This window comes from Orycteropus afer, unplaced genomic scaffold (assembly GCF_000298275.1).
Source record: "Orycteropus afer afer isolate SDZICR_OR568_19922 unplaced genomic scaffold, OryAfe1.0 scaffold00005, whole genome shotgun sequence".
Lineage (NCBI taxonomy): Eukaryota > Metazoa > Chordata > Mammalia > Tubulidentata > Orycteropodidae > Orycteropus > Orycteropus afer.
Window position 1 is genome coordinate 10,416,302 of NW_006921592.1, and position 25,055 is coordinate 10,441,356.

The 25,055-nt window shown below is 36.4% G+C and overlaps 1 protein-coding gene across 1 annotated transcript in view; it reads left to right on the top strand.

Annotated features, from left to right (window-relative positions):
* VPS13A (vacuolar protein sorting 13 homolog A) overlaps nucleotides 1-25,055 on the top strand; it is a 266,157-nt gene that overhangs the window by 43,244 nt on the left and 197,858 nt on the right. Inside the window, exons 16-19 of the mRNA XM_042780717.1 lie at nucleotides 3,720-3,814; nucleotides 4,123-4,265; nucleotides 22,536-22,725; nucleotides 22,810-22,924. Coding sequence (XP_042636651.1) covers nucleotides 3,720-3,814; nucleotides 4,123-4,265; nucleotides 22,536-22,725; nucleotides 22,810-22,924 — 543 coding nt within the window. The remainder of the gene's footprint in view (nucleotides 1-3,719; nucleotides 3,815-4,122; nucleotides 4,266-22,535; nucleotides 22,726-22,809; nucleotides 22,925-25,055) is intronic.

The window sequence follows — 25,055 nt, forward strand, 5'->3', positions numbered from 1 at the left end:
TGGGGTTTAGTCCACTTCTGTATCCTTCCCCTCAAGGCTCAGGGGTCCAGGATTATCTTCTGTGTCTGTGTTAATTGGTTTCCTTTTTCTTTGTTGAAGAGGGTCTGTGCAGTCTTTCTGCCTAGTCCACCATCTTGCTGGAACTACCTATCCTTTTACTTTCAACCTATTTATGTATGTAGCTCTAAGATACATCTCTTGGAGACAGTTTGTAAATGGATCATGTTTTTTTAATCCATTTTGCGTCTCTCTGCTCTTTGGAGAGTCTGATCCATATATACCAAAAAAAAAAAAAAAAAACAAACTCACTACCTTATATAAGTTAGTTAAAGATTTGGAAGCACTTACTTTAGTCATTTTGCTATTTTTTTTGTGTGTTTTATACTTTATCTGTTTTCCATTTTTTCCAAGACTGCCATCATTTGTATTTTGTTTGCTTTTTGTAGTAAACTATTTTGATTCCCCTTTCCTTTCCTTTTGTGGATATTTGGTAGATATTTTCTTTGTGGTCACTGTGATGATTATATGTAACATCTTAAATTTTTAACAAAACCTAACCCATTGCCATTGGGTCTGTTCTGACTAATGGCAACCCAATGTGTTACAGATTAGAACTGAGCTCCATAGGGATTTCTTGGCTGTAATCTTTATGGGAGCAGATTGACAAGTCTTTCTTCCATAGTGCTGCTTGGTGGGAGTGAACCACCAACCTTTCAGTTCAAACTTCCAGCCTTTTTGGTATGCAAACATCTTGTGCCACCTGCTGACCTTTAAATTTATAACAGCTAGTAGTTTTGGTGGAGTAGCGCCTAAGGCATTTGACTGCTAACCAGAAGGCTGGTGGTTCAAACCCACCAGCCAGTCCTCAGAAGGTCAATCTACTTCCATAGAGATAATTCCTTGGAAACTCAAGGAGGGTCACTCTGAGTTGGAATTGATGGTTTTTTTGGTTTCGGAGCTCTGGTGGTGTATTGCCTAAAGCATTTGACTGCAAACCAGAAGGTTGGTGTTTCAAACCCACCAGCCACTCCATGGAAGGAAGACTGGGCGATCTACTTCTCTAAAGCTTTACTGCTTTGGAAAACCAAGGGGGGTCGCTATGAATCAGAATTGATTCATTGGGAGTGAGTTTGATATTTTTAGTTTAAATTGATACCAGCTTAACTCAGCAATATACAAAAATTATTCCCGCACTGTTGCTTCTCCTCCTCTTCCTTTACATAGTCCACAAATACCAAACTTACTGCCATTGAGTCTGGTCTGACTCATATTGAGCCCCACTGGGTTTCCAAGGCTGTAAATCTTTATGAAAGCAGACTGCCTCATTTTTGCTCCATGGAGTGAGTAGCTGGTAAGTTTGAATCACTGATATTTTGGTTAGGAGCCAAATGCCTACAGTACCAGGGCTTCTTCCTTTATATACTAATGATCACAAATTACATTTTATAGCTGTATAAATTTTATATAAAATTACATATTATATAAAATGTCAACTAGATGGCAATTTTTTTTTTTTAAATCAGTTTTTCCAGATAAAGAATTCTTGATGGATAGTTTTCCTCTACTACTTTAAATATGTCATTCCATTACATTCTGATCTCCAAGGTTTCTTGGAAGAAATTGGAAGTTAATTTTATTGAATCCATTTTATTGTGACAATTTGCTTCTCTGTTCATTTTATTGTAATAGTTTGCTGCTATCAGGATTCTCTATCTTTGGTTTTCAAGTTTGATGATAGTGTGTCTTGGTGTGAATCTGTTTGGGGTTTGTTGAGCCTTTTGGAGTTGTAGATTCATGTTCATGAAATTTAGAAAGTTTTTTGCTGTTATTTCTTTCCCTTTTTCTTACTCTTTTCCTTCTGGTATTCCCATGATGTTTATGTTAGTTCACTAGATTGTATCCCACAGTACCATGAAGCTTTCCTCTGCTTTCTTGGCCTTTTTCTTCTCAGTCTCAGTTATTTTGGTTATTTAATTCTCTAGTGTACTGATTTGTTTTTCTGCCAAATCATATCTGCTGTTGAGCCCTTTCCTTGAATTTTTCATTTCATTTACTGTAATTTTCAGCTCTAGCACTTCTCAGAAGGAAGGTTGGGCAGTCTACTTCCGTAGTGATACTGCCTTGGAAACCCAAGAAAGGGTAGCTATGAATTGGGGCCCAAGGAAGGGTAGCTATGAGTCGGGGCTGACTTGATGGGACATAATAACAAGTATTTCTGTTTGTTTTTCTTTATGACATCTATTTATTATTCTTGTATCATTTTCCTGATTTCCTTTAGTTCATTTCCTTGTTTTCCTTGAATTGTTTGAGCATGTTTAATATTTTTGTATTTTATTCTTCCAATCTGTTCATTATCTAGGCTTTCATAGAAACGATGTCTATCCTTTCATCTTGTTCTTTTAAATGGGCCATCATATCCAGTCTCTTAGTATGCCTTGTTGTTTTTGTCGAATCTAGAACATTGAAATGTTAGAATGTGTTAGCTTTCTCAATTTCCCTGCTCTATGGTTCTCTTGAAGTGGATATTGTTTATCTGTGTGTGTCTGTGTATACACACATACATATACATACATATATATGTATGTATATATGTTACTATAAATGAAATTGCTATTACAAACATACAAATGTATGTTAACAAAAACCTGTCGCCATTGAGTTTGATCCTGACTCATGACAGTCCCACATGGTTCAGAGTAGAATTGTACTTCATAGTGTTTTAATGGCTGTTATCTTATGGAAAAGAAGCTCTGGTGGTGTAAACAGTTAAACACTTGGCTGCTAACTGAAAGGTTGCCAGTTTGAACCCACCCAGTGGCTCCATGGGAGAAAGACCTTGTGATCTGCTTCTGTAAAAATTATAGCCACGAAAACCCCTTGGGCCAGTTCTCCTCTCACATGAGCTTGCTTTGAGTTGAGATTGGCTCGTTGGCATCTAACAATAGCAACATTCTTATGGAAGTAGATTGCCAGGCCTTTCTTCTGCAGCATCTCTTGTGGATTTGAACTACCAATCTTTCAGTGCAAACTGTGTATGTCACCCAGGGATCTCACAAATACTTGTAAGTGAAATAAATAGAAATAAAATAAAATTTTTATCTTACTATTTGAATTTTGTGGCCAAAGGATTTAGTTCATACATTCTAGTACAGTAATTGATGAAATAAAAATTCAAAAATGGTATCAACTGTTGTAAATTCTTGTTGCAGTTATTTCTTGCTAAGATTTTATTTACTATTCATTTGGCAGAGACAACATATAATTAAATATTTAAGATCATGGTTTTGGAGGCTTAGACACTTGTGATTACATCCTGAATCTATCACTTATGAGAAGCATGGCCATGAGAAGTTATTTAAGCTCTCAGTTTTATCGTCTATAAAATGGGAGAAAATTATAACACTAACATCACCTACTTTGTATACTAAATACATTGCCTAGTGCAAAATTATTAAGTGCTTTTAGACATTTTTTTAGCCTTATATAATACAATCATTTGGAAATATGTGTCACTAAATTTATGTATTTTGTAATTTATAATTTTAGAGATTAATTTCTAAAATTATCAGTGGTCTCCTACCATTCAATTGTAATTTCTTAAAAGTGTTAAAAAAAAAAAAGGAAGCCTGTTTTGTAATCTATTTACTAAAGGCAGATAAATTATGGGTTGGCTTTATTTTGATATAAGTTAAATAACAAAATATTGGTCTAATTTGTAGCTCTTGAAGAAATGTTGACACCTGAAGAAAAAGCTAAACTCTATGAAGCAATTGGTTATAGTGAAACAGCAGTTGATCCAACTTTGCCCAAAACAGTAAGATGTTTTCTTATCTTATACCTTGAATTTAATGTTAGATATACCTATCTTTAATCTTTAGAGAAGTATAATTGTTAATGATTTCTTCTTTGATCTTTCTTTTCATTTCTAGGTACTGTGTTTGTTTTTGTTTTTATGATAGTGATAAAAATTGCCACCTACTTTTTGGTGTTACGTAGTAATTTAATAGGAAAGGTTTGTTTTAAAAATATTTTGTGGTTTTCAAAATCAGTAAACTATATAAATAGCATTTATTGTGTTTATATGTATATGTTTTTCATTTTATTCTTTTGAATATACTCTAGTTTGAAGCCATGAAGTTTTTTGTTCACTTGAAAAGTATGTCTGTTGTTCTAAGAGAAAGTCATGAAAAACCTGAGCTATTAGAGATTTTAATTGAAGAATTTAGTACTTTAATTATACAAAGACCAGGAGCACAAGCAATAAAGTAAGTGAATTGATTTTCCTTTATGCTGTCTTAAGAAAAAGTTTCAATATGATGTTGAATGTTGTTGTTGTTGTTACGTGCCATTGAGTTGGTCCCGACTCACAGCGACCCTTCCTTGGGTTGCCAAGGCAGTATCACTACGGAAGTAGATTGCCCAACCTTCCTTCCAAGGAGTGGCTGGTGGGTTTGAACTGCCAGCCTTCTGGTTAGCAGTCAAGTGCCTTAGGCACTATGCTATCAGAGCTCCCATAATGTTGAAAGTCAGGTCATAATCATATAATCTTGAGTAAAGAGTACTGTGGTTTAAGAGAATTCTTTTGTAATTTAAGGAACGTTACTTTAGAGTAATAAAATTTTCTGGAACTAGACGTTGGTACTGATTGCACAATCTCATGAATACACTAAAAGCCAATTAATTATGTATTACTTTAAATGAGTGTACTATATGGTGTGTAAATTATATCTCAATAATGTTATTTTAAAAAATGAAGGTAAAGTCAAGACAATCCTAAATAAACCAAATTGTTAATGTTGTTTCTTTTTGTATGATGTGCTTGCTAACAATCTTTGTATTATTTAGTCTTTTGTTTCCTCAGCATACAATTCTTTATTTAATATATATTATCTTAATAATTCTAAACAAAACATATCTAAAAAGCCACCCCGTGCCCTTTAGTAGTCACCCCATACCCATTAGTGGCAGCCACTAATCTACCTTCTATCTCTATGAATTTGCCTGTTCTGGATTATTCTTGTGAAGGGAATCATATAATATATGTGGCCTCTGTATCTGACTTAGTTCAATAGTCATAATGCTTTCAAAGGTCATTTTGTAGCATGTAGCCATACTTCATTTCTTTTATTGCCAAATAATACTCAGTTGTATGGATATACCACACTTTGTTGTATCCATTCTTACATTGATGGATATTTAAGTTTGTTCCAATTTTTGGCTGTTATGAAATATTCATATACTAGATTTTTTGTGGACATATGCTTTAATTTCTCTGGAGTTTAAACAATAGAATGCAATTTCTGGGTTATTTGGTAATTCTTTGTTTAACATTTTGAGGAACTGCCAGACTTTTCCAAAATGAGTGCACAATTTTACATTCCTACCAGTAGTTTGTGAGGGTTCCAGTTGGTCCATATCCTGAACAACATTTGTTTTCACCTGTCTTTGTTATTGTAGCCATCATTGAGTGTGTAAAGTGATACCTCATTGTGATGTTGATTTGCATTTTCTTAATGGTTAATGATATCAAGCATCTCTTCATGTGCTTACTAGCTATTTTTGTGCTTTCTTTGGAGAAATGTCTTTTCAGATCCTTGCCTAGCTTCTCATTGGATTATCATCCTTTTTACTTTTGAGTTGTAAGTGTTCTTTCTATATTCTACATAAAAGTCTATTTTCAGATGCATGATATGCAGACATTTTCTCCCATTCAATGAGTTTTTATTTCTTGCTAGTATCCTTTGAACCACAGATGTCTTTTTTTTTTTTTTAATATTTATTGTGATTTGGGTGAAAGTTTACAGAGCAAATTCACTTTCCATATAGCAGCTCACATACACTTTGTCTCATGACATTGACAGCAATTTCACAGAATGCAACAGCATCTCTCCCACCTCCTCCTCATAGTTACCTCTTCTTTGTGTCCTTCCCTCCCATGCACTCATGCCCCCCAATGTCTCCCTGGGCACACACCACCCTTCTCTTCTCCCATGATTGATCTCTCCAAGGATCTATTAGATACCTAATGTAAATGTTCAGCTCATATGCCTATCTTTTATTTGGCTGGAAGCCACAGGAGTGAGTTCAATTCCAGACTTGAAGCACAGCTAGGGGCCATAATCTCGGTGGCTCCACCAGGCTCTATCAGTATGATGCCAGCAAACCTGGCACCCCCCCTTTTTTATGGTTTTGAGTTTTGTTCCACATTGTTCTCTCCCTAGTCTATACAGGATCTCCTACATGTATCCCCCTCCAAGTGGTTGACAGTGGTAGCCTGGCACCATCTAGTTCTTCTGGTCTCATAGTCATATAGGCTGAGGACTGCATGATGTACCAGTCCCTTGGACTAATTGTTTCCATGCATCTTTGGTTTCCTTCATTCTTCCTTCTTTGTAAGAGGAGAGACCCATCATTGCATCTAGATGACTGCCTGCAAGTTTTTAAGATCCCAGTCACTACCTGCCAAAGTAGGATGTGGAACAATGTTTTTGTGTAGTATGTTATGCCAATTGAGCTTGCTGTCCCCTGCAACTATGATCCTGAGCCCACAGGTCCAACTACTCACTCCTTTTGGATAGTTGGCTGTGGCCAAGAGGTGACTACAACCTTGTCCCTTGTCGACTGTACTATATATACCTGGGGATTCTTACAGAATGTACAAATACACTGAAGCACAGATGTTTTTGATGAAATCCACTTTATCTAATTTTTCTTTTATTGCATGTGCGTTTGGTCATATGCAGGCTGTGCCTAATTTAAGGTCACAAAGATTCACTTGAATATTTCTTCTAACAGATTTATAGTTTTAGCTCTTACATGTAGATTTGAATTGAATGTTATGTATAGTGTGATGTGGGGGGGTACAACCTCATTCTTTTGAAAGAAGTTCTACAATTGTCTTAGTACCATTTGTTGAAAATATATTCCTTCCCTTTCAGTGATCTTGGAACCCTTGTCAGTAATCAGTTGACCATGCATGTAAGGATTTGTTTCTGGACTGTTCTGTTAAGTTGATATATATTTCTATTTCTTCCCCATTGAATAATCTTGGACCCTTGTCAATAATCACTTTAGCATAAATATAAGGATTTATTTCTGAACTATTAACATTATTCCCTTGATCTATATGTCTGTCATTATGGCATTTCCATATGGTCTTGATTACTGTAGATTTGTAAAAAGATTTTAAATTGAAAGGACATCCAGTTTTTTTTTTTCTTTATTAAGATTGTTTTAGCTGTTCTGTGTTACTTGAATTTCTGTGTAAACTTTAGAACCAGTTTGTCCATTTCTGCAAAAAACTCAAGTAGGTCTTTGATAAGGATTATATTGAATCTGTAGATCAATTCCAAGGTTACTGCCATCTTGACAATATTAGTTCTTGTGATACATGATGTTGGAGTGTTTCTACTTATTTAGAACTTTAATTTTTTCAACAGAGTTTTGAAATTTTCAAAATGTAAATCTTTCATGATTTTTGTTAAATTTGAGGAGCTCTGGTGGCACAGTTGTTAAGCATACCAAAAGGTTGGCAGTCCGAACCCACCAGGCACTCTGCAGGAGACTGTGACAGTCTGTTTCTGTAAAGATCGCAGCCATGGAAACCCTGTGGGGCAGTTCCACTCTGTCCTACAGCATTATTATGAGTTGGAATTGACACGATGGCAGTGGGTTTGGTTTTTAATGGGTTTTGTTAAATTATTCTTAGATACTGTTTTTGATGCTGTTGTAAATGCAGTTGTTTTCTTAATTTTATTTATGGATTGTTCATTGAAAATGTATAGAAATAGAATTGATTTTTTATATTGATCTTTACCCTGAAATCTTGCTGAGCTTGTTTATTAGTATTGTAGTATTGTCCCAATACTACAAATGGATACCTTAGAATTTCTGTATGTAATGACCATGTCATCTGCAGATAGACTTAGTTTTACTTCTTTCTTTCCAACATCAATTCCTTTTATTTCATTTTTCCCCTAATTAACCTGGGAAGAATCTCAAGTACAAAGTTGGATAGAAGTGACAAGAGAAGTGACAAGATTCTTGTCATGTTTTGGTCTTAAGAGTGAAATGTCCAGCCTTTCATTATTTAAGTATGATGTTAGCTCGGGATTTTTTTTTTTTTTTTTATAGGTGCCTTTTATCAAATTGAAGAAGTTCCCTTCTACATGTAGTTAGCTAAGTGATTTTATCATTAGCTTAGTGTACTAGTGCTGATGAAACAAAAATACCACAAAAGGACAGGAATTCATTGTTTCAGTTTTAGAGTCTAGGAGTCCAAATTCAGAGTTTTGGCTCTATTTGCTCTAAGAGAAGATCATTTTTGTCTCTTCAGCTTCCAGTAGCCCTGAGCGTATCTTGATGTTCTTTGGCTTGTAGATGAGGCCCTTACATGGTATTTTGCACGTGTATGAGACTCTCCATGTCTGTTTTCCTATTTCATAAGACTCTACTCAGAAGGAATTAAGTTTAGGATCCACCAAACTTCTGTAAAGCTTTATTAACATAACAAAAGAAAAACCCTTTCTCCAAACAGGGTCATATTTGTAGGTTATAGGCAGTAGGACTTGGATATATATTTTCTGGGTACACAGTTCACAACAATCATAAAGCGTGGTTTTATTTTGTCAAATTTATTTTCTGTGTCTATTGAGATCATTAGGTGTGTTTTGTCCTTTTTTCTATTGATTTATAGTATTTTGGGAGCTCTGGTAGTATAGTGCCTAAAGGCACTTGTCTGCTAACCAGAAGGCTGGTGGTTCAAACCCACCAGCCACTCCTCAGAAGGAAGACGAGGCAATCTACTTCCGTAGTGATACTGCCTCGGAAACTCAAGGAGGGGTCGCTATGAGTCGGGTCCGACTCGACAATATGTAACAACAACAACCACCACCTTAATTCATTTTGATATTAAAACAGCCTTGTATTTTTGAGATTAATCCTACTAATTTATGTTGTACAGTCTTTCAAATATACTGTTGGATTAGTATTTTGTTGGAGACTTTGCATTTATAAGGGATATTGACGTTTAGTTTTCTTTTTTATATAGTGTCTAAGTGTTGCTTTGGTATCTGGGTAGTGGCCTTGTAGAATGAATTAGAAAGTATTCCTCTTCTTCAGCTTCTTGGGAGAGTTCAAGGAGGACTGGTATTCTTCTTGAAATGTTTTGTATAATTCACTAATGAAGCCATTTGGTCCTGGACTTTTCTTTGTTGGGAAGTTGTTGATTACTCATTCAATTTCTGTACATGTTATAGGTCTATTCAGAGTTTTTACTTCTTCTGAGGTAATGTTTGTAATTTGTGTGTTTCTAATCTGTCTGGAATTTGTCCACGTTATTATCTAATATGTTGATTTACTATTGTTCATAGTATTCTCCTTTTAATTTATTTAAGGTTTGTTATAATGTCTCTACTTTCATTTCTGATTTAATTATTTGCATCTTCTTTTCTTTTTTTTTTTTGATCCATCTAGATAAATGTTTGTCAAGATTTTTGATCTTTTGAAAAACCAACTCTTGGTTTCATTGATTTTATTTCTTGCTTTTATGGTCCCTGTGGTGTTTATCTCTGCTTTATTGTTGTTGTTGTTAGATGCTGTTGAGCTGGTTCCGACTCATAGTGACCTTGTACACAACAGAATGAAACACTGCCTGGTCCTGTGCCATCCTCACAGTCATTGCCATGTTTGAGCCCAACATCGCAGCCACTGTGTCTAGTGGCTATTTCTGCTGTAGTCCTTATTAATTCCTTCCCTCTGCTGACTTTTGTTTTACAGTTAGGTTATTGATTTCAGGATTTCTTTTTAATACATGTGTTTACAGCTAAAAATTTTCTTTTTAACACTGATTTTACTGCATATTTCATAAATTTTGATATGTCATGTTTCCCTTTAACTCTCCTCTAGGTGTTTTCTAATTTCCTTTGTGATTTTTCTTTGACTTAAATTTTTATTTCAGTCTATGTTCTGATTTCCACATATTTGTGAATTTTCAGTTTTCCTTTTGTTATGCATTTCTAGTTTCATTCCATTGTGGTTAGAAAAGTTAATTTATATGATTTCAACCTTTAAAGGTCTAGTAAGACTTGTTTTGTTTTGTTGTACACAGTAAGACAACATTTTTTGTTTTGTTGCTGTGATTTGGAACCAAGCTGATGACACCTAACAGTGCAACAACAGGACTTGGTATCTAACATACAGTCTTTCTGGGATAATGTTCTTTGTTCATTTGAGAAGAATATGTATTTTGCTGTTGTTTGTTGATCTCTTCTATATATGTCTATGAAGTCAATGTGGTTTATAGTTTCAAGTCTACACTATTACCTTTTTGATCTGTGTTTTTTTTCCTATCCATTATTAAAGTGGGGCATTGAGGTCTCCAGTGGTAGAGCTTCTGTTTCTGCTTTCAGTTCTGTTGCTTTATGTATTTTGAGGTTCTGATTTTGGGTACATATATGTTTGCAATCATTATATCTTATTTGCAAATTAACTTTTTTATCAATATGTAATGACTTTTTTTGTCTTTTATAAGAATTGTTGGCTTACAGCTACCCAGAGGGACCGAGTAGTTGATCCTGCGGGCTTGGGACCATAGTCACAGGGGACATCAAGCTGCATTGGCATAACATACTGTACAAAACATTGTTCTACCTCCTACTTTGGTGAGTAGTGACTGGGATCTTAAAAGCTAGCAAGCTGCCATCTAGATGCAACAATGGGTGTCTCCTCGTCAAGAAGAAAGAAGAAAACCAAATGAATGGAAACAATCAGTCCTAGCGACTGGTATACCATCTGATCTGCAACCTATACAACTATGAGACCAGAAGAACTAGATGGTGCCCGGCTACCACTGTCATCCACTTGGAAGGGATGTAGGAGATCCTGCATAGAGAGGGAGAACAATGTGGAACAAAACTCAAAATCATTTGGAGGGGGAAAAAAAAAAAAGGTGAGGACCAGGTTTGCTGGTCCAATAGAGCCTGGTGAAACCACTGAGACTATGGCCCCTAGCTGCCCTTCAGGTCTGGGATTGAACCCACACCTGTGGTTTCCAGCCAAACAAAGAACAGGCAAGTGAGTTAAATATTTACCTCAAGTAGACACACACCCTGGAGAGAACCATCATGGGAGAAGGAAGGGCTGCTTATGCACAGGGACACAGCTCAGGGCGCAGAAGAGTATGGAGGGATGGACACTGGGAAGAAGTAACTATGGGGAGGAAGTGGGAGGGGAGCTGTTGCATTGTAAATTTTGGTCAATGACATGAGACAAAGTATATGTGAACTGCTGTATGAAAAGTGAATTTACTCTGTAAATCTTCACCCAAATCAAAGTAAAATTAAAAAAAAAAAAAAGAAAAAGAATTGTTGGCTTAAAGTCTAGCCACCCAGCTCTCTTTTGGCTGCTATTTATATGGAATTTCTTTTCTGTCCCTTTGCTTTTAATCTATCAGTGTTTTGGGTCTAAAGCAAGTCTTATGTAAATAGCATATAGTTGTATCGTTTATTAAAAAACCCATTATGACAGTTTCTATCTTTCAGTTGGTAAATTACCTCCTAAGGGATTACTGATAGAGAATAATTTACTTCTGCCAGTTTGATATTTGCTTTTGACTATGTTTTTTTATCCTTGTTCACCTTAATTCCTCCAATACTGCCTTGTTTTGTGTCTGATTATTTTCTAGTGTACTTTTATTATTCCTTCCTTGTTTCCCTTTCTGTATATTTTTAAATTTCTTAACAGTTACTCTGGGGCTTATAATTAACATCCTAAATTTATAACTATCTAGTTTGAATTTATATCAGTTTAGCTTCAATTGCATACAAAATCTCTGCTCCTGTAAAGCTCCACCCTCTTGTATCATTGTCACAAATTGTATCTTTATACATGTGTGCCTATTAATCTAGATTTATAATTACTGTTCTATGCAATTTTCTTTTCAATCTTACAGGAAATTAAAAAAGAAAGAGGCATTAGAAACCAAAGTAGAACAATAATGGATTATATATTTATCTGTGTAGTTACCTTTGTAAATCTCCTGCTATCAAGTCAATTCTGACTCTCAGCAACACTAAGGACAGAGTAGAATGGCCCTCATGGATTTCTAAAGCTGTAAAACTTAAAGAGAGCAGACTGCCTCATCTTTCTCCCACAAAGTGACTGATAGCTTCCAATTGCTGAGCTTTTGGTTGGTAGCCAATGCTTTAACCACAGTGCCACCAGAGCTCTTTAGTTACCTTTATTGGGAGGCTTTTATTTCTTCTCATGGCTTTGAGTTACTATCTGATGCCCTTTCCATTGCAACCTAAACATCTTCTTTGACATTTCTTATTGGACAGGTTTACACTGATTATCTCCCTCAGCTTTTGTTTGTCTGGGAATCTCTTAATTTCTCCATCCTTTTTGAAAGATAGTTTTGCCAGATACAGAATTCTTAGTTGGTAGTTTTTTCTTTTGCTACTTTCAATATGTCATTCCACTACCTTCTTGTATACATGGCACCTAGTGAGAAATTGACTCTTATTGAAGATATCTTGTGTGTGTTAAATCACTTCTCTACTACTGCTTTTAAGATTCTCTCTTTGTCTTTTGACAATGATTATAATATGTCTTGATGTGTTTATCTTTGAGTTTGTCTTACTTTGAGTTCATTGAGCTTCTTGGATGTGTTGATTCATATCTTTCATTAAATTTGAGAAGTTTTGGCCTTTATTTCTTCAAATATTATTTCTGCTCTTTCCTCCTTCTGAGACTCATAATGTATATGTTGATATGTTTGATGGTACCCAACAAGTTCCTTACACTCAGTTTATTTTTCTTCTCTGGATAATTTCATTTGTCTTTTTTTTAAGTTCATTGATTGTTCCTTCTGCCTATTTAAATGTGCTGTTGGTCACCTATGTGAATTTTTTTATTTTGCCTACTTTAGCTTTCTAAACAAAACAAAACAAAAAAAACCCAAACCCACTGCCATTAAGTTGATTCTGACTTATAGTGACCTCCATGGGTTTCCAAGGATGTAAATCTTTATGGAAGTAGATTGCCTCATCTTCCTTCTGCAGAACATCTGGTGGGTTTGAACCGCTGACCTTTTGGTTAGCAGCCAACTTTATTATATTATTAATTTTATAGCAGTCTTAGCCACTTTATTTCCTTTAGGTCTTTGAGTATTATTACAACAGTTGATTTAAAGTCTTTTTTCTGTATTTGATTTGTAAGTTTTTGTAGAATTGGGTATTTTTAATATTATCATATGGGAATTCTGGATATTAGATTGTCACCCTTAAGTTCTCCATTTGTTTGATAACTTTTCTATAACATTTTTACAAATACTATATTCTCTTATTTGTGTAGTCACTGAAATTCTTGTTCCATTATCTTAGTATTCAGCAAGTGACCTGAAAGATTTCTCTAAATGCTTGGAGCATACATTCATAAAATAAAATAGAAAAGCAGAATAGAAAAAATACCCTTCCATTCTTGCAGCTAGGCTTTGAGCAGGAGCATATCTTTCTCCCTACACTGGACTGTTGAAAAGTCTGTTAGTCTTTACTTCCTACTTGCACTGATCTACCAGTGACACAAGCCTGTTAAGTGCTGGACAATGTGCATTACACTCTGGCTTCCCAGTATCCTTGGGTGTCATTCCCAAGCCTTTATTTCCTCCCATCTTCCTTTTTCCTAGACTTCTTGGTCTATCTGATGCTTGCTTAGCCTGCCATGCCTTGCTCTAGGCAGTTATACTCAGTATCTTTTTTAATATCACACAAGTAAAATTTTGCTGAAGATAATTCAAAAATGATCGTAGCAATATATTTACAGGCAACTTCCAGAAATGCAAGCTGGATTCAGAAGAGGACATGGAATAAAGGATATCATTGCTGATGTCAAATGGATCTTAGCTGAAAGCAAAGAATACCAGAAAGATGTCTACCTGTGCTTTATTGACTATGCAAAGACATTTGGCTGTGTGAATCATAGCTAAGTATGGGTGGCATTGTGAAGAATGGGGATTCCGGAACACTTAATTGTGCTTATGAGGAATTTATACATAGACCAAGAGGTAGTTGTTCGAACAGAACAAGGGGATACTGCATGGTTTAAAATCAGGAAAGGAGTGTGTCAGGGTTGTATCCCTACACCATATTTATTCAATCTGTATGCTGAGCATACAATCCAAGAAACTGGACTATATGAAAAATTCCTCAGGATTGGAGGAATACTCATTAACAACCTGCGGTATGCAGATGACACAGCCTTGCTTGCTGAAAGAGAAGATGACTTAAAGCTCTTATTGATGAAAATCAAAAACTACAGTCTGCTGTATGGATTACACCTCAACATAAAGAAAACAAAAATCCTCAGAACTGGACCAATAAGCAGCATCAATATATATAGAGAAGAGATTGAAGTTGTCAGGGATTTCTCTGTACTTGGATCCATAATCAGCAACCATGGAAACAGCAGTGAAGAAATAAGATTTCATATCGCACTGGGCAAATCTGCTGCAAAAGACTTCTTTGAAGTGTTGAAGAGCAAAGATGTCACTTTGGAGATTAAAGTGCACCTAACCCAAGCCATGGTGTTTTCAGTCACTTCATATGCATGTGAAAGCTGGAAAATGAATAAGGAAGACTGAAGAAAAGTTGATGCCTTGGAATTGTGTTGGTACAGAATACTGAAAATACCATACACACTGCCATAAGAATGAACAAATTTGTCCTGGAGGAAGTGTAGCCAGAAAGTTCCTTGGAAGTAAGAATGGCCAGACTTTGCCTTACCTACTTTGGTCAAATTGTCAGAAGGGAACATTCACTGGAGAAGAATATTATTCTTGATAAAGTGGAGGGTCAGCTAAAAAGGGGAGGACCTTCAACAAACGGATTGACACAGTAGCTGCAATGATGGCCTCAAGTATGACAAGGATTGTGAGGATGGTGCATGACCAGGCAGTTTTGTTCTGTGTACGGAGGGTTGCTATGAGTCAGAGGCAACTTGATGGCACCTAACAACAACAACATGGGCAAAATATTGAATGATGCAGGAAGTGTGAAAGAAGATGGAAGAAGGAATACACAGAGATACTGTACCAAAAAATCGGTCAAGGTTCAACTATTTCAGGAGATAACATATAAGAACCAATGGTATTGAAAGAAGAAGTCCAAGCTGCACTGAAGAAATTGGCAGAAAAATAAGGCTCCAGGGATTGATGGAATAACCATTGAGATGTTTCAACAAATAGATGCGGCAATGGAAATGTTTACTTGTTTTATGCCAAGAAATTTGGATGATAGCTACCGGCCAACCAACGTGAAACAGTTCACATTACAAAGAAAGATGATCTACCAAAATGCAGAAAATATTCAACGATATCATTAATATCCCACATAAGTGAAATTTTGTTGAAAACAACTCCAAAATGGTGGCAGCAGTACATTGACACAAAACTGCCAGAAATTCAAGCCAGATTCAAAAGAGGACATGGAGCGAAGGCTATCATTGCTGATGTCAGATGGATCTTGGCTGAAAGCAGTTAAACCCAGATGTTTACCTCTGTTTTATTGATTGTGCAAAGGCATTCAACTGTGTGGATCATAACAAATTACGGATAACATTCTGAAGAATGAGAATTCTAGAACACTTCATTTTTCTCATGAAGAACTTGTACATAGACCAAGAGGCAGTTATTCAAACAGAATAAGGGATACTGTATGGTTTAAAATCAGGAAGGGTGTGTGTTAGGGTTATATCCTTTCACCATACTTAACTCAATCTCTATGCTGAACAAATAATCTGAGAGGCTGCACTATATGAAGAAAAATGCAGCATCAGGATTGGAGATAGACTAATAAGCAACCAGCCATATGCACATGACCCAACTTTACTTAGTAAATGGACTTGAAGCAACTGCTGATGAAGATTAAAGTCTATAGCCTTCAATATGGATTACACTTCAACATAAAGACCAATAAGCATCATCCTGATAAACAGAGAGAAGATTGAACTTTTCAAGGATTTCATTTTACTTGGAACCAAAATCAAGTCCCATGGAAGTAGCAGTGAAGAAATCAAAGGATGAATTGCATTGGGAAGATCTGCTGCAAAAGCCCTTGTTAAAGTGCTAAAGACTAAAGATGTCACTTTGAAGAGTAAGATATTCCTGACCCAAACCATTGTCTCTTCAGTAGTCTCATATGCATGTGAAACTTGGACAGTGAATAAGGAAGATTGAAGAAGAATTCTTGCCTTTGAATTATGGTGTTAAGGAAGAACATTGAATATACATGATGGACTGTCAGGAGAATGAAGAAACCTGTCTTGAAATAAGTACCACTGGAATAGTCCATAGAAGTGAGGATGGTGAGACTTCGTCTCTCATACTTCAGTCATGTTATCAGAAGGGACTGGTCCTTGAAGAAGGATATTATGCTTGACAATGTAGAGGGTTAATGAAAAAGAGAAAGACCATCATGAAGTGGATTGACACAGTGGCTGCTATACTGGGCTCAAGCATAGCAATTATTGTGATTATGGCACAGGACTGGCCAGTGTTTCTGTTGTAGATAAGGTTGTTATGAGTTGGAACTGACGTGGTGGCATGTAACAACAACAACAACAATTATTAGACGTATTATATGTATATATATTACAGAGTCAACTGTCAAGTTTTGTAATTATTTCTTATGTAATTTTATATTTTTTAAGTAAGCTAAGAGAAGGAGAGCCCAAATACGTTCATAGATGTTTTCTTGTTGTTTATTTTTTTTTAATATAATCTTATTTATCAGTTTTGGTTCTCTTCATTTCTTTCTGTGGATTCAAGTTACCATCAGATGTCATTTCCATATTCCAATATAGCTTTATTCCCACACCTATTTTTGATGTTGTTACTGTTTAATATATATCCTGTGTGGCAAAAATGCCAGGTTATCTGCTTCCATCAAGATTACAGACAAGTTTGATACTCTCATACACTGTTGGTGGGACTGTAAAATGATACAACCACTGTGGAAAGCATTATGATGATTCCTTAAAAAGTTGGAATTAGAAATACCATTAAGCAATCCCATTACTAGGTATATATCCTAAAGAAGTGAGACCCAGGACAAGAACAAATACATGCACATCCATGTTCATCGCAGCATTGTTTACAATGGCAAAAAAATGGAAACAACTTAGGTACCCATCAACAGAAAAATGGATAACCAAGCTATGGTACATATACATAATGGAATACTATGCAGTCCTAAAGAATAATGTAGAATCTGCGAAACACTGCATGACGTGGATGAACTTGGAGGACATTATGCTGAGTGAAATAAGTCAATCACAGAAGGCCGCATATTGTATTAGTTCATTATTGTAAAAAGTCGAGGAAATGTTTATATATGGAGGGAAGCTTTCTGTGTTGGTTACCAGGTGTGGGAGGGGAAGGGAAGGAACACTGGGGAAAAAAATAAATATGCGTGTGTGTATAAAGATTACAGACAAGGAAACGCTATGAAGCAGTTCTACTCTGTAACACACAGGGTCACCATAAGTTGCGATCAGCTTGATGCCAGGGGGTTTGCTGTTGGGTTTTATATATTATGGTCTCTAAAATTAAATTTTCTAGATTCTGTTTTATGCAGTTCTAAAAATTATTTAAGGACAGAAGGAAAAGAAATATGTAATTATGTTGTCTTACATTGTTATATACATAGTTACCTTTACTAGAGTTTTTTTTTTTTCTTATGGATTTGAATAACTGGTGTCAGTTCATTTCATTGTGAAAAATTTTTTTTAGTATTCTGTATAAAGCAAGTCTGCTTGCAATGAGTGTTTGTATGTCTAAAATGCCTTTATTTCACTTGTTTTTGAAAGATAGTGTTGCTGGATATAGCATTGTTTGTTGATGTTTTTTTCTTTCAGCGTTTTTATATGTCTTTTGTATATACTGTCCTTTCACCTTCCATTGCTTCTGATAGAAATATCTGCTTTAAATCTTACTGTGGTTTCCTTGTACTTTATGCATCGTTTTTATGTTTCTGTGCTCTGAAGATTTGTCTTTGTCTCTCACTATTTTGACTATGATGTGTCTGAGTGTGGATCTCTTTATGTTTTTCCTACTTAGAGCTTGTTGAGCTTCTGGGATGTGTAGGTTAGACTTTTTCATCAAATAATCAGATGTTTACAGCCATTATTTCTTCAGGTATTTTTTTCTTCTCTTTTACTCTGAGTATGTGTATATTGTTATGCCTAGTAGCGTTCCACACTTTTGAGTCACTGTTTATTTTTCTTTATATTCTTCAGATTATATGAACTCTATTTGATTTATCTTCAGATTTGTTGGTGAATTTTACTTTTCATTTTGTTTTTCTCAATTCTAGAATTTCTGTTTAATGATTGCTCTGAAGTCTTTGTCTTCTCAGTCCCCTCAATGGCAGTCTCGCTCTCTCTTTTTTAAATTTTTATGTACATTTTATTTTGTGATCCTGTTACAATTCCCACAGTGTAACAGCTCTATTCTTACTTCCTTTCTTTGGTCACCCTTCCCCTGTGTCCTTCCATCCATTCATTCTGTCTCCCTAGTTTTCTCCCTGTGCATATGCTGCCCTTCTGATCTCTTGTGGTTGATTGTTCTAAGGAGTGAATTTTCTTGGTGTAGTTGTTCAGCTTTTTGGGCCTGTTTATTGTTTGGCTGAATGTTAGGCATGAGTGTGAGTGCAATTCCAGGACCAAAAGGTGATCAGGGGCCAAGCTCTCGGGGGTTTTACCCCATCTGACCAGTAATCCTGGTCTTTTTTTTAATATATTTTAAATTTTGTTCCATATTTTTCTCCCACTCTATCCAGAATCTTCAATTTTGATCCCTTGCTAAGGGCTTGGCAGTGGTAACCAGGCACTCTCTAGTTCTTCTGGTCTCAGGGTCATATAGGCTGAGGTTCTTGTGGTCTGTTACTCCTTTGGACTAATTGTTTCCATGTGTCTTTCATTTTATACACTCTTGTTTGCTCCAGATGAGGAGAGACCAATAGTTGCATCTTAGATGATTGCTTGCAAGCTTTTAAGACTATTCACCAAAGTAGGATGTAGAACAATGTTTTTATGTACTGTGTTGTGCCAATTGAGCTTGATGTCCCCTGCGACCATGGTCCTGAGCCAGCAAGTGCAGCAACTCACTCCCTTAAGGTGCTTTGTTGTGGCTATGGAATTATCCTAAGTTTGCCACTTGTTAATTCTGTATTGCATTTGGACATTTTTATTGCACCTACAAATACACATGTAGGAATATCATCTGCCCATCCTATGTCTGATTGTGGATATATTCCCATTCATCTACCTATACTCAGCCTTCTCCTCTGTGTACCTTTGTACCATAAATTAGTGTTTGTTATTACTGATAATGCAGTATTGTATATGTAATAGTATTTACCTTTATTGTCTGTACCTCTTGTGTACTTCTCCGTGTCTTCCTTTTCAAAGCAGTCCTGTTGCCTCCTTTTTCCCTTGTGTATGGTTCACTTTCCCCTTTCTTTGCATATCCTTTAATTTTGTGTTTAAAATAGGGCATTTTAGGTAACATACCATAGCAGTTCTGTATACTTATTCCCATCTACCCACTCTGGTGCTTATTGTTTGCTTTGGTCATTTGTTTATTTCAGTAACTTTGCTGGACTAATTCTTAGAAACCTATTTCCCTTGTAGTATCATCTAATAGTCCCTGTTCATAGTTTTTCCTTGTACAGTTAGCCCCCCGACTTACGATGGGATTCCATTCCAATGACTCCGCCGTAAGTTCTGATATAAGTCAAATACCTTATTTGTTAAAAAATTTCATCATTATTGCCTTTTATTATCAGAATCTTTATAAATAATATCTTTGTGCTTGGGAGTTGGCATAAGAATAATAGCATCAGCACATCATGCGCTGCAACATTGTACATGTTAATAATGATGTTGTTATGTGCCGTCGAGTCGCTTCCGACTCATAGTGGGTGACCCCATGTACAGCAGAATGAAACGCCGCCCGATCCCGTGCCAGAAAGTTGTGCAGTAATGTATCAGACAGTGTTTCTCTGCTATTCATAAGGTTTTCCCTGGCCAGTTCTTTGAAAAGTAGATGGCCTCCTCATTCTTCCTAGTCTGTCTCAGTCTGCAAGCCGGGCTGATACCTGTGCAACAGGTGCACCCTATTGGGTTTGAAACACCAGTGGCACAGCCTCAAGACTCACAGCAACACGTCGTTAATAATGATAAGATGTACAAGAAATAACAAAAAACACATGGTCGTAAGTGAGGCTCGTCATAGCTTGTGTATATCATGAGTTAGGAACTACCTGTATTTTTCTTTTAGCCTGCCTTTCTTTTAGCCTACCTTGGAGGTAGTCCCTGTGTCAGAATATTACACTGATCGGTGAAAGCTTGTCTTTGAGCCCCTGATTTTCATAACTACTGTTGGATATGTATGTAGCTTGGAGACTGCTTTTCCAGTTCAGGGAGAATATAATTTTGTCTAGTGTTCACCATGGACTAGGAGCTAGGTAGTTTCCTTTTCATTTGCTCCTGAGATGGCACAGCTCTGGATCACCTGGGATGAGTGTGACTTTATTTTCATCCTTCTTCGTATGTGTCATCTCTGGAATAGAGTAATTCATTGTTCAGTGTTTGCTAAAAGGTTGTACTTAAGCACCGTGCTTGAGCTTGTATGGGTTCTACCTTTTGTTTATGGATTTTTTTGTGGCTTGGGAACTATTTTCAAGTCAACACCTAGTGCAACTCTAATTTCTCTTTAATGTGTGGAGCTTAAGGCATATACATAGCCTTTCCTACCTATAAGATGAACAGAATCCCTGGGGGGCCCTACTTAGATGTCTCTTTCTTCAATCCTCTCTGTTAAGTATCTGCTTGGTCTACCATTTCACTTGTTGCAACTAGCTTAATGGAGCCACTAACATGTTAACTTGCTGCCATTGAGTTGATTCTGACTCATAATGACCTTATAGGACAGAACAGAACTGCCTCATAGGATTTCCAAGGCTGTACGTCTTTACAGAGGCAGACTACCACATCTTTCTACCGTGGAGCATCTGGTGAGTTTGAACTGCTGACCTTTCAGTTAACAGCCAAGTTCTTAACCACTGTGTCACTTGGGCTCCTTACCGAGCCATTAGACTCCACCAGTTGCAAGCCACCAAGATCTCCATTGTTTTGGACAATCTTGCACATGAGCTTCTTCATGCTGTGTTTTGAAATAATACCCATTTAATCAGGCAGAGCTGTCAGTCCTTTCAAATCTATGGATGGTATAGTAGCTCACTTACCTTGGATTGTCAGACTTACTACACAGGCAGACACTGGAGGATACTTGTGTCTTTGGGCATGGAATTTCTGCCTTACAGACAAACTGGGGAAGGCAAAATAGAGGCTCCAGAATTCTTGGTTTTTGGCACCTAAACAAAAGGCCTCACTTGAGCAAGAGGTGGGTAGAGAAAGGGAACCCCAGTTTACTTGGCTACATGTGCCTGGACTAAAGCTTCTGTAACATGTAGCTGTGGTGGCAGAAATGAGAAACACCAGAGGCCTGCCCCTCTTTGGGTGAAAATATAGCCCTCTACTTGTTGCTGAGGGAAGAGGAAGCCCCTCTCTTCTTGGCTGCATGCACCCTGTGTAGACCTTCTGTAACATGATGCTCGGGGTAGGGATGGAAGAAGACTGTAGCTCAGATGCCACAAACTCTCTTTGTTCTATCAATATTTTGTAAATTTTATTGAATTAACTTTCATCTATTTGCTGTATACCCTTAGGTCAAGTTCTAGAGACTTATATTTTTAACCATTTGTTTACTGATTATTTTGCTGAAGAGAGGATCCCTGAGCTGCTCAAACAACCACACTAGACATCCTGCCGTGGTGCGCTTGGTTTTCTTTTATTTCCATTCTTATACAAGGAGGTAAGGAGTTCTGATAGCGTAGTGCCAGAAGGTTGGCAGTTCAAACCCACCAGCAACTCCGCAGAAGGAAGATTGGGCAATCTGTTTCCATAAAGATTTACCACCTTGGAAACCCAAAGGGGGTGTGAGTCAGTATGAGTGAGTCAGTATGCTATGAGTCGGATTAACTCGGTGGCAGTGAGTATGTCAGAGACTTTTCAGTTTTACAATTATTAGGCCTTGTATGAATTTACTGTTGTTCTTGCTTTAGTAAATACAATCAACACTGACTTTTCATATCTTTTTTTTAAGAGTTTGCAGTTTTACACTTATTAGGTCTTATATGAACTTATGGTTTTTATTTTAGATTTTATCAGTAAACACAATCAACACCAACTCGTATCTTTCTTTTTTCCACCTCAAGATCATCTTGCAAATAGGGTTCATTGTGAATTAGTCTCTGTCACTTCAGATGGAATAGTTATTAATTTTCTTGATGTGAAGGGAATGGAGTATCAGGAAATGCAAAGTGAAATTGCTTGTGTTCATTTTTATTTTATCATTGTCAGTTTGAAAATACTTTAAAATTTTATTGCTTGACAATTTTGCTGTCCTTTTCATGCAGATTTGAAACCAAAATAGACTCATTTCATGTTACTGGGTTACCAGACAATTTAACAAAACCTCGCCTCTTGTCTTCATTGGATGATGCTACCTCACTTTTCAAAATTATATTTGAGATAAATCCATTAGATGAAACTGTTGCTCAAAGGTGCATCATAGAAGCTGAACCCTTAGAAATGATATATGACGCAGTAAGCATTTTTTTACTTACTAAGTTTTAAAATTTCAGTTTGTTATGAATTTGTATCTCATGTTAATCATGCTTATTTTAACAGAGAACAGTGAATAGTATAGTGGAATTCTTCAGACCTCCAAAAGATGTACACCTAACACAGCTGACTTCAGCAACTTTGACAAAACTTGAAGAATTTCGTGATAAGACAGCAACAGGTAGTAAATGCCAGTAATAATAGTGGTGAATAAATACTGTTCCTTATACTAAACTTTTATTTGTATTAAGGTGATTTTATAAAAGTTTATGTTAAGTTTATTATAGTTCTACACTGAGTACAGTTTAATGTAAACTAATTTGGTACTTTTATCTTTAAAGGCAGATGTATAATACAGTCATCATATTTTATACTGAGGAAGTTCATACCTAGCAATTACATTTTAGTCAGTTCATAAAGATTTGTTTAGGAGTTTTGGATCTCTGTTCATGACAGAAAATGGCATGCTATTTACCTTTCTTGTCCTGAGTTTCAAATTTTGATATATTGGCCTCCGAAAACAAAGGTTCCCTCTTGTTTTGGTCTCTAGAAGAGTTTGTGCAAGATTGGATGTTGAGTCTTCCTTAAATTAACAGTAAAACCATTTGAATCTAGAGGTTTTCTTCAGGGAAGATTTTTTAATTTTCTTTAATTTTTATTGTGATTTGGGTGAAAGTTTACAGAGCAAATTCACTTTCGATACAGCAAGTCACTTTGTCTCATGACATTGACTGCAACTTCCAACAATGTAACAGCTCCCCTACCACTTCCTCCCCATAGTTACCTCTTCTCTGAGTCCTTCCCACCCATGCATTCCTGGCCCCCGAGCTGTCTCCCTGTGCATACACAGCCCTTCTATTCTCCCATGATTGATCTCTCCAAGGAGTACATCTACCTAATGTAAATGTTCAGCTCATATGCCTGTCTTTTGTTTGGCTAGAAGCCACAGGAATCGGTTCGGTTCCAGACCTGAAGGGGAGCTAGGGGCCATAGTCTCAGTGTTTGATCAGGCTCCGTCAGACCAGCAAACCTGGTCCCCTTTTTTTTTTTAATCATTTTGAGTTTTGTTCCACATTGTTCTCCCACTGTATACAGGATCTCCCTACATAGATCCATGTGTGGGAAGATTTAAAATTACAGATTCAGTTGTGTTAATAGATAGAATACTATAGAGATAGCCTGTATGATTTTCTTGCTGTTGTTGTTAGCTGCCATTGAGTCGGTGCTGGCTCATAGTGACCCTGTGTACAACAAAACACTGACTGGTTATATGCATCCTCACAATCCTTGCCATGCTTGAACCCATCATTGTAGCTAGTGTGTCAGTGCATTTTGTTGAGGGTCTCCCCTTTTTTCACTGACCCTCCACTTTACCAAGCATGATATCATTCTTCAGGGAATGAGCCCTTCTGACAACATGACTCAAGTAAGTGAGATGAAGTCTGGCCATTCTCACTTCCTAGGAACATTCCAGCTGCACTTCTTCCAGGACAGATTTGTTCGTTCTTCTGACAGTCTATGTATTTTCAATGTTCTTCGCCAACACCACAATTCAAAGGCATCAACTCTTCTTTGGTCTTTCTTATTCATTTTCCAGGTTTCATATGCATGTGAGACGATTGAAAATGACATGGTTTGGGTTAGGTGCACCTTAGTCTTCAAAGTGACATTTTTGCTCATCAACACTTTAAAGAGGTCTTTTGCAGCAAATTTGCCCAGTGCAATATGACGTCTGATTTCATGACTACTGCTTCCATGGTTATGGATTGTGGATCCAAATAAAATGAAATCTTTGACAACTTCAATCTTTTCTCCGTTTATTGTGCTTTTACTGGTCCAGTTGTGAGGTGTTTTGTCTTCTTTATGTTGAGGTGTAATCCATAATGAAGACTGTAATCTTTGATTTTCATCAGTAAGTGCTTCAAGTCCTCTTCACTTTCAGCGAGCAAGGTTGTGTTATCTGCGTATCTCAGGTTGTTAATGAGTCTTCCTCCAATCCCGATGCCCTGTTCTTCTTCACATAGTCCTCCTTCATGGATTATGTTCATCATGCAGATTGTATGATTTTAAAACATTGGAATTTGTTGGGACTTGGTTTTCAGCTCATTATATGGTAAACTTTTAAAAAATATGTATAAGTACTTAAAAAGCATTATTTTTTATATCCATACATATCTATTAGGTCAGATTGGATTATCATCTACTTCAAATCTCTGTATCCTTACTGGATTATTATTTTTTGTCCTTTGTCGCCTTTTTCTGACAGTTATTAAGAAGAATACATGAAAAACACTTCATTATAAAAATAAATT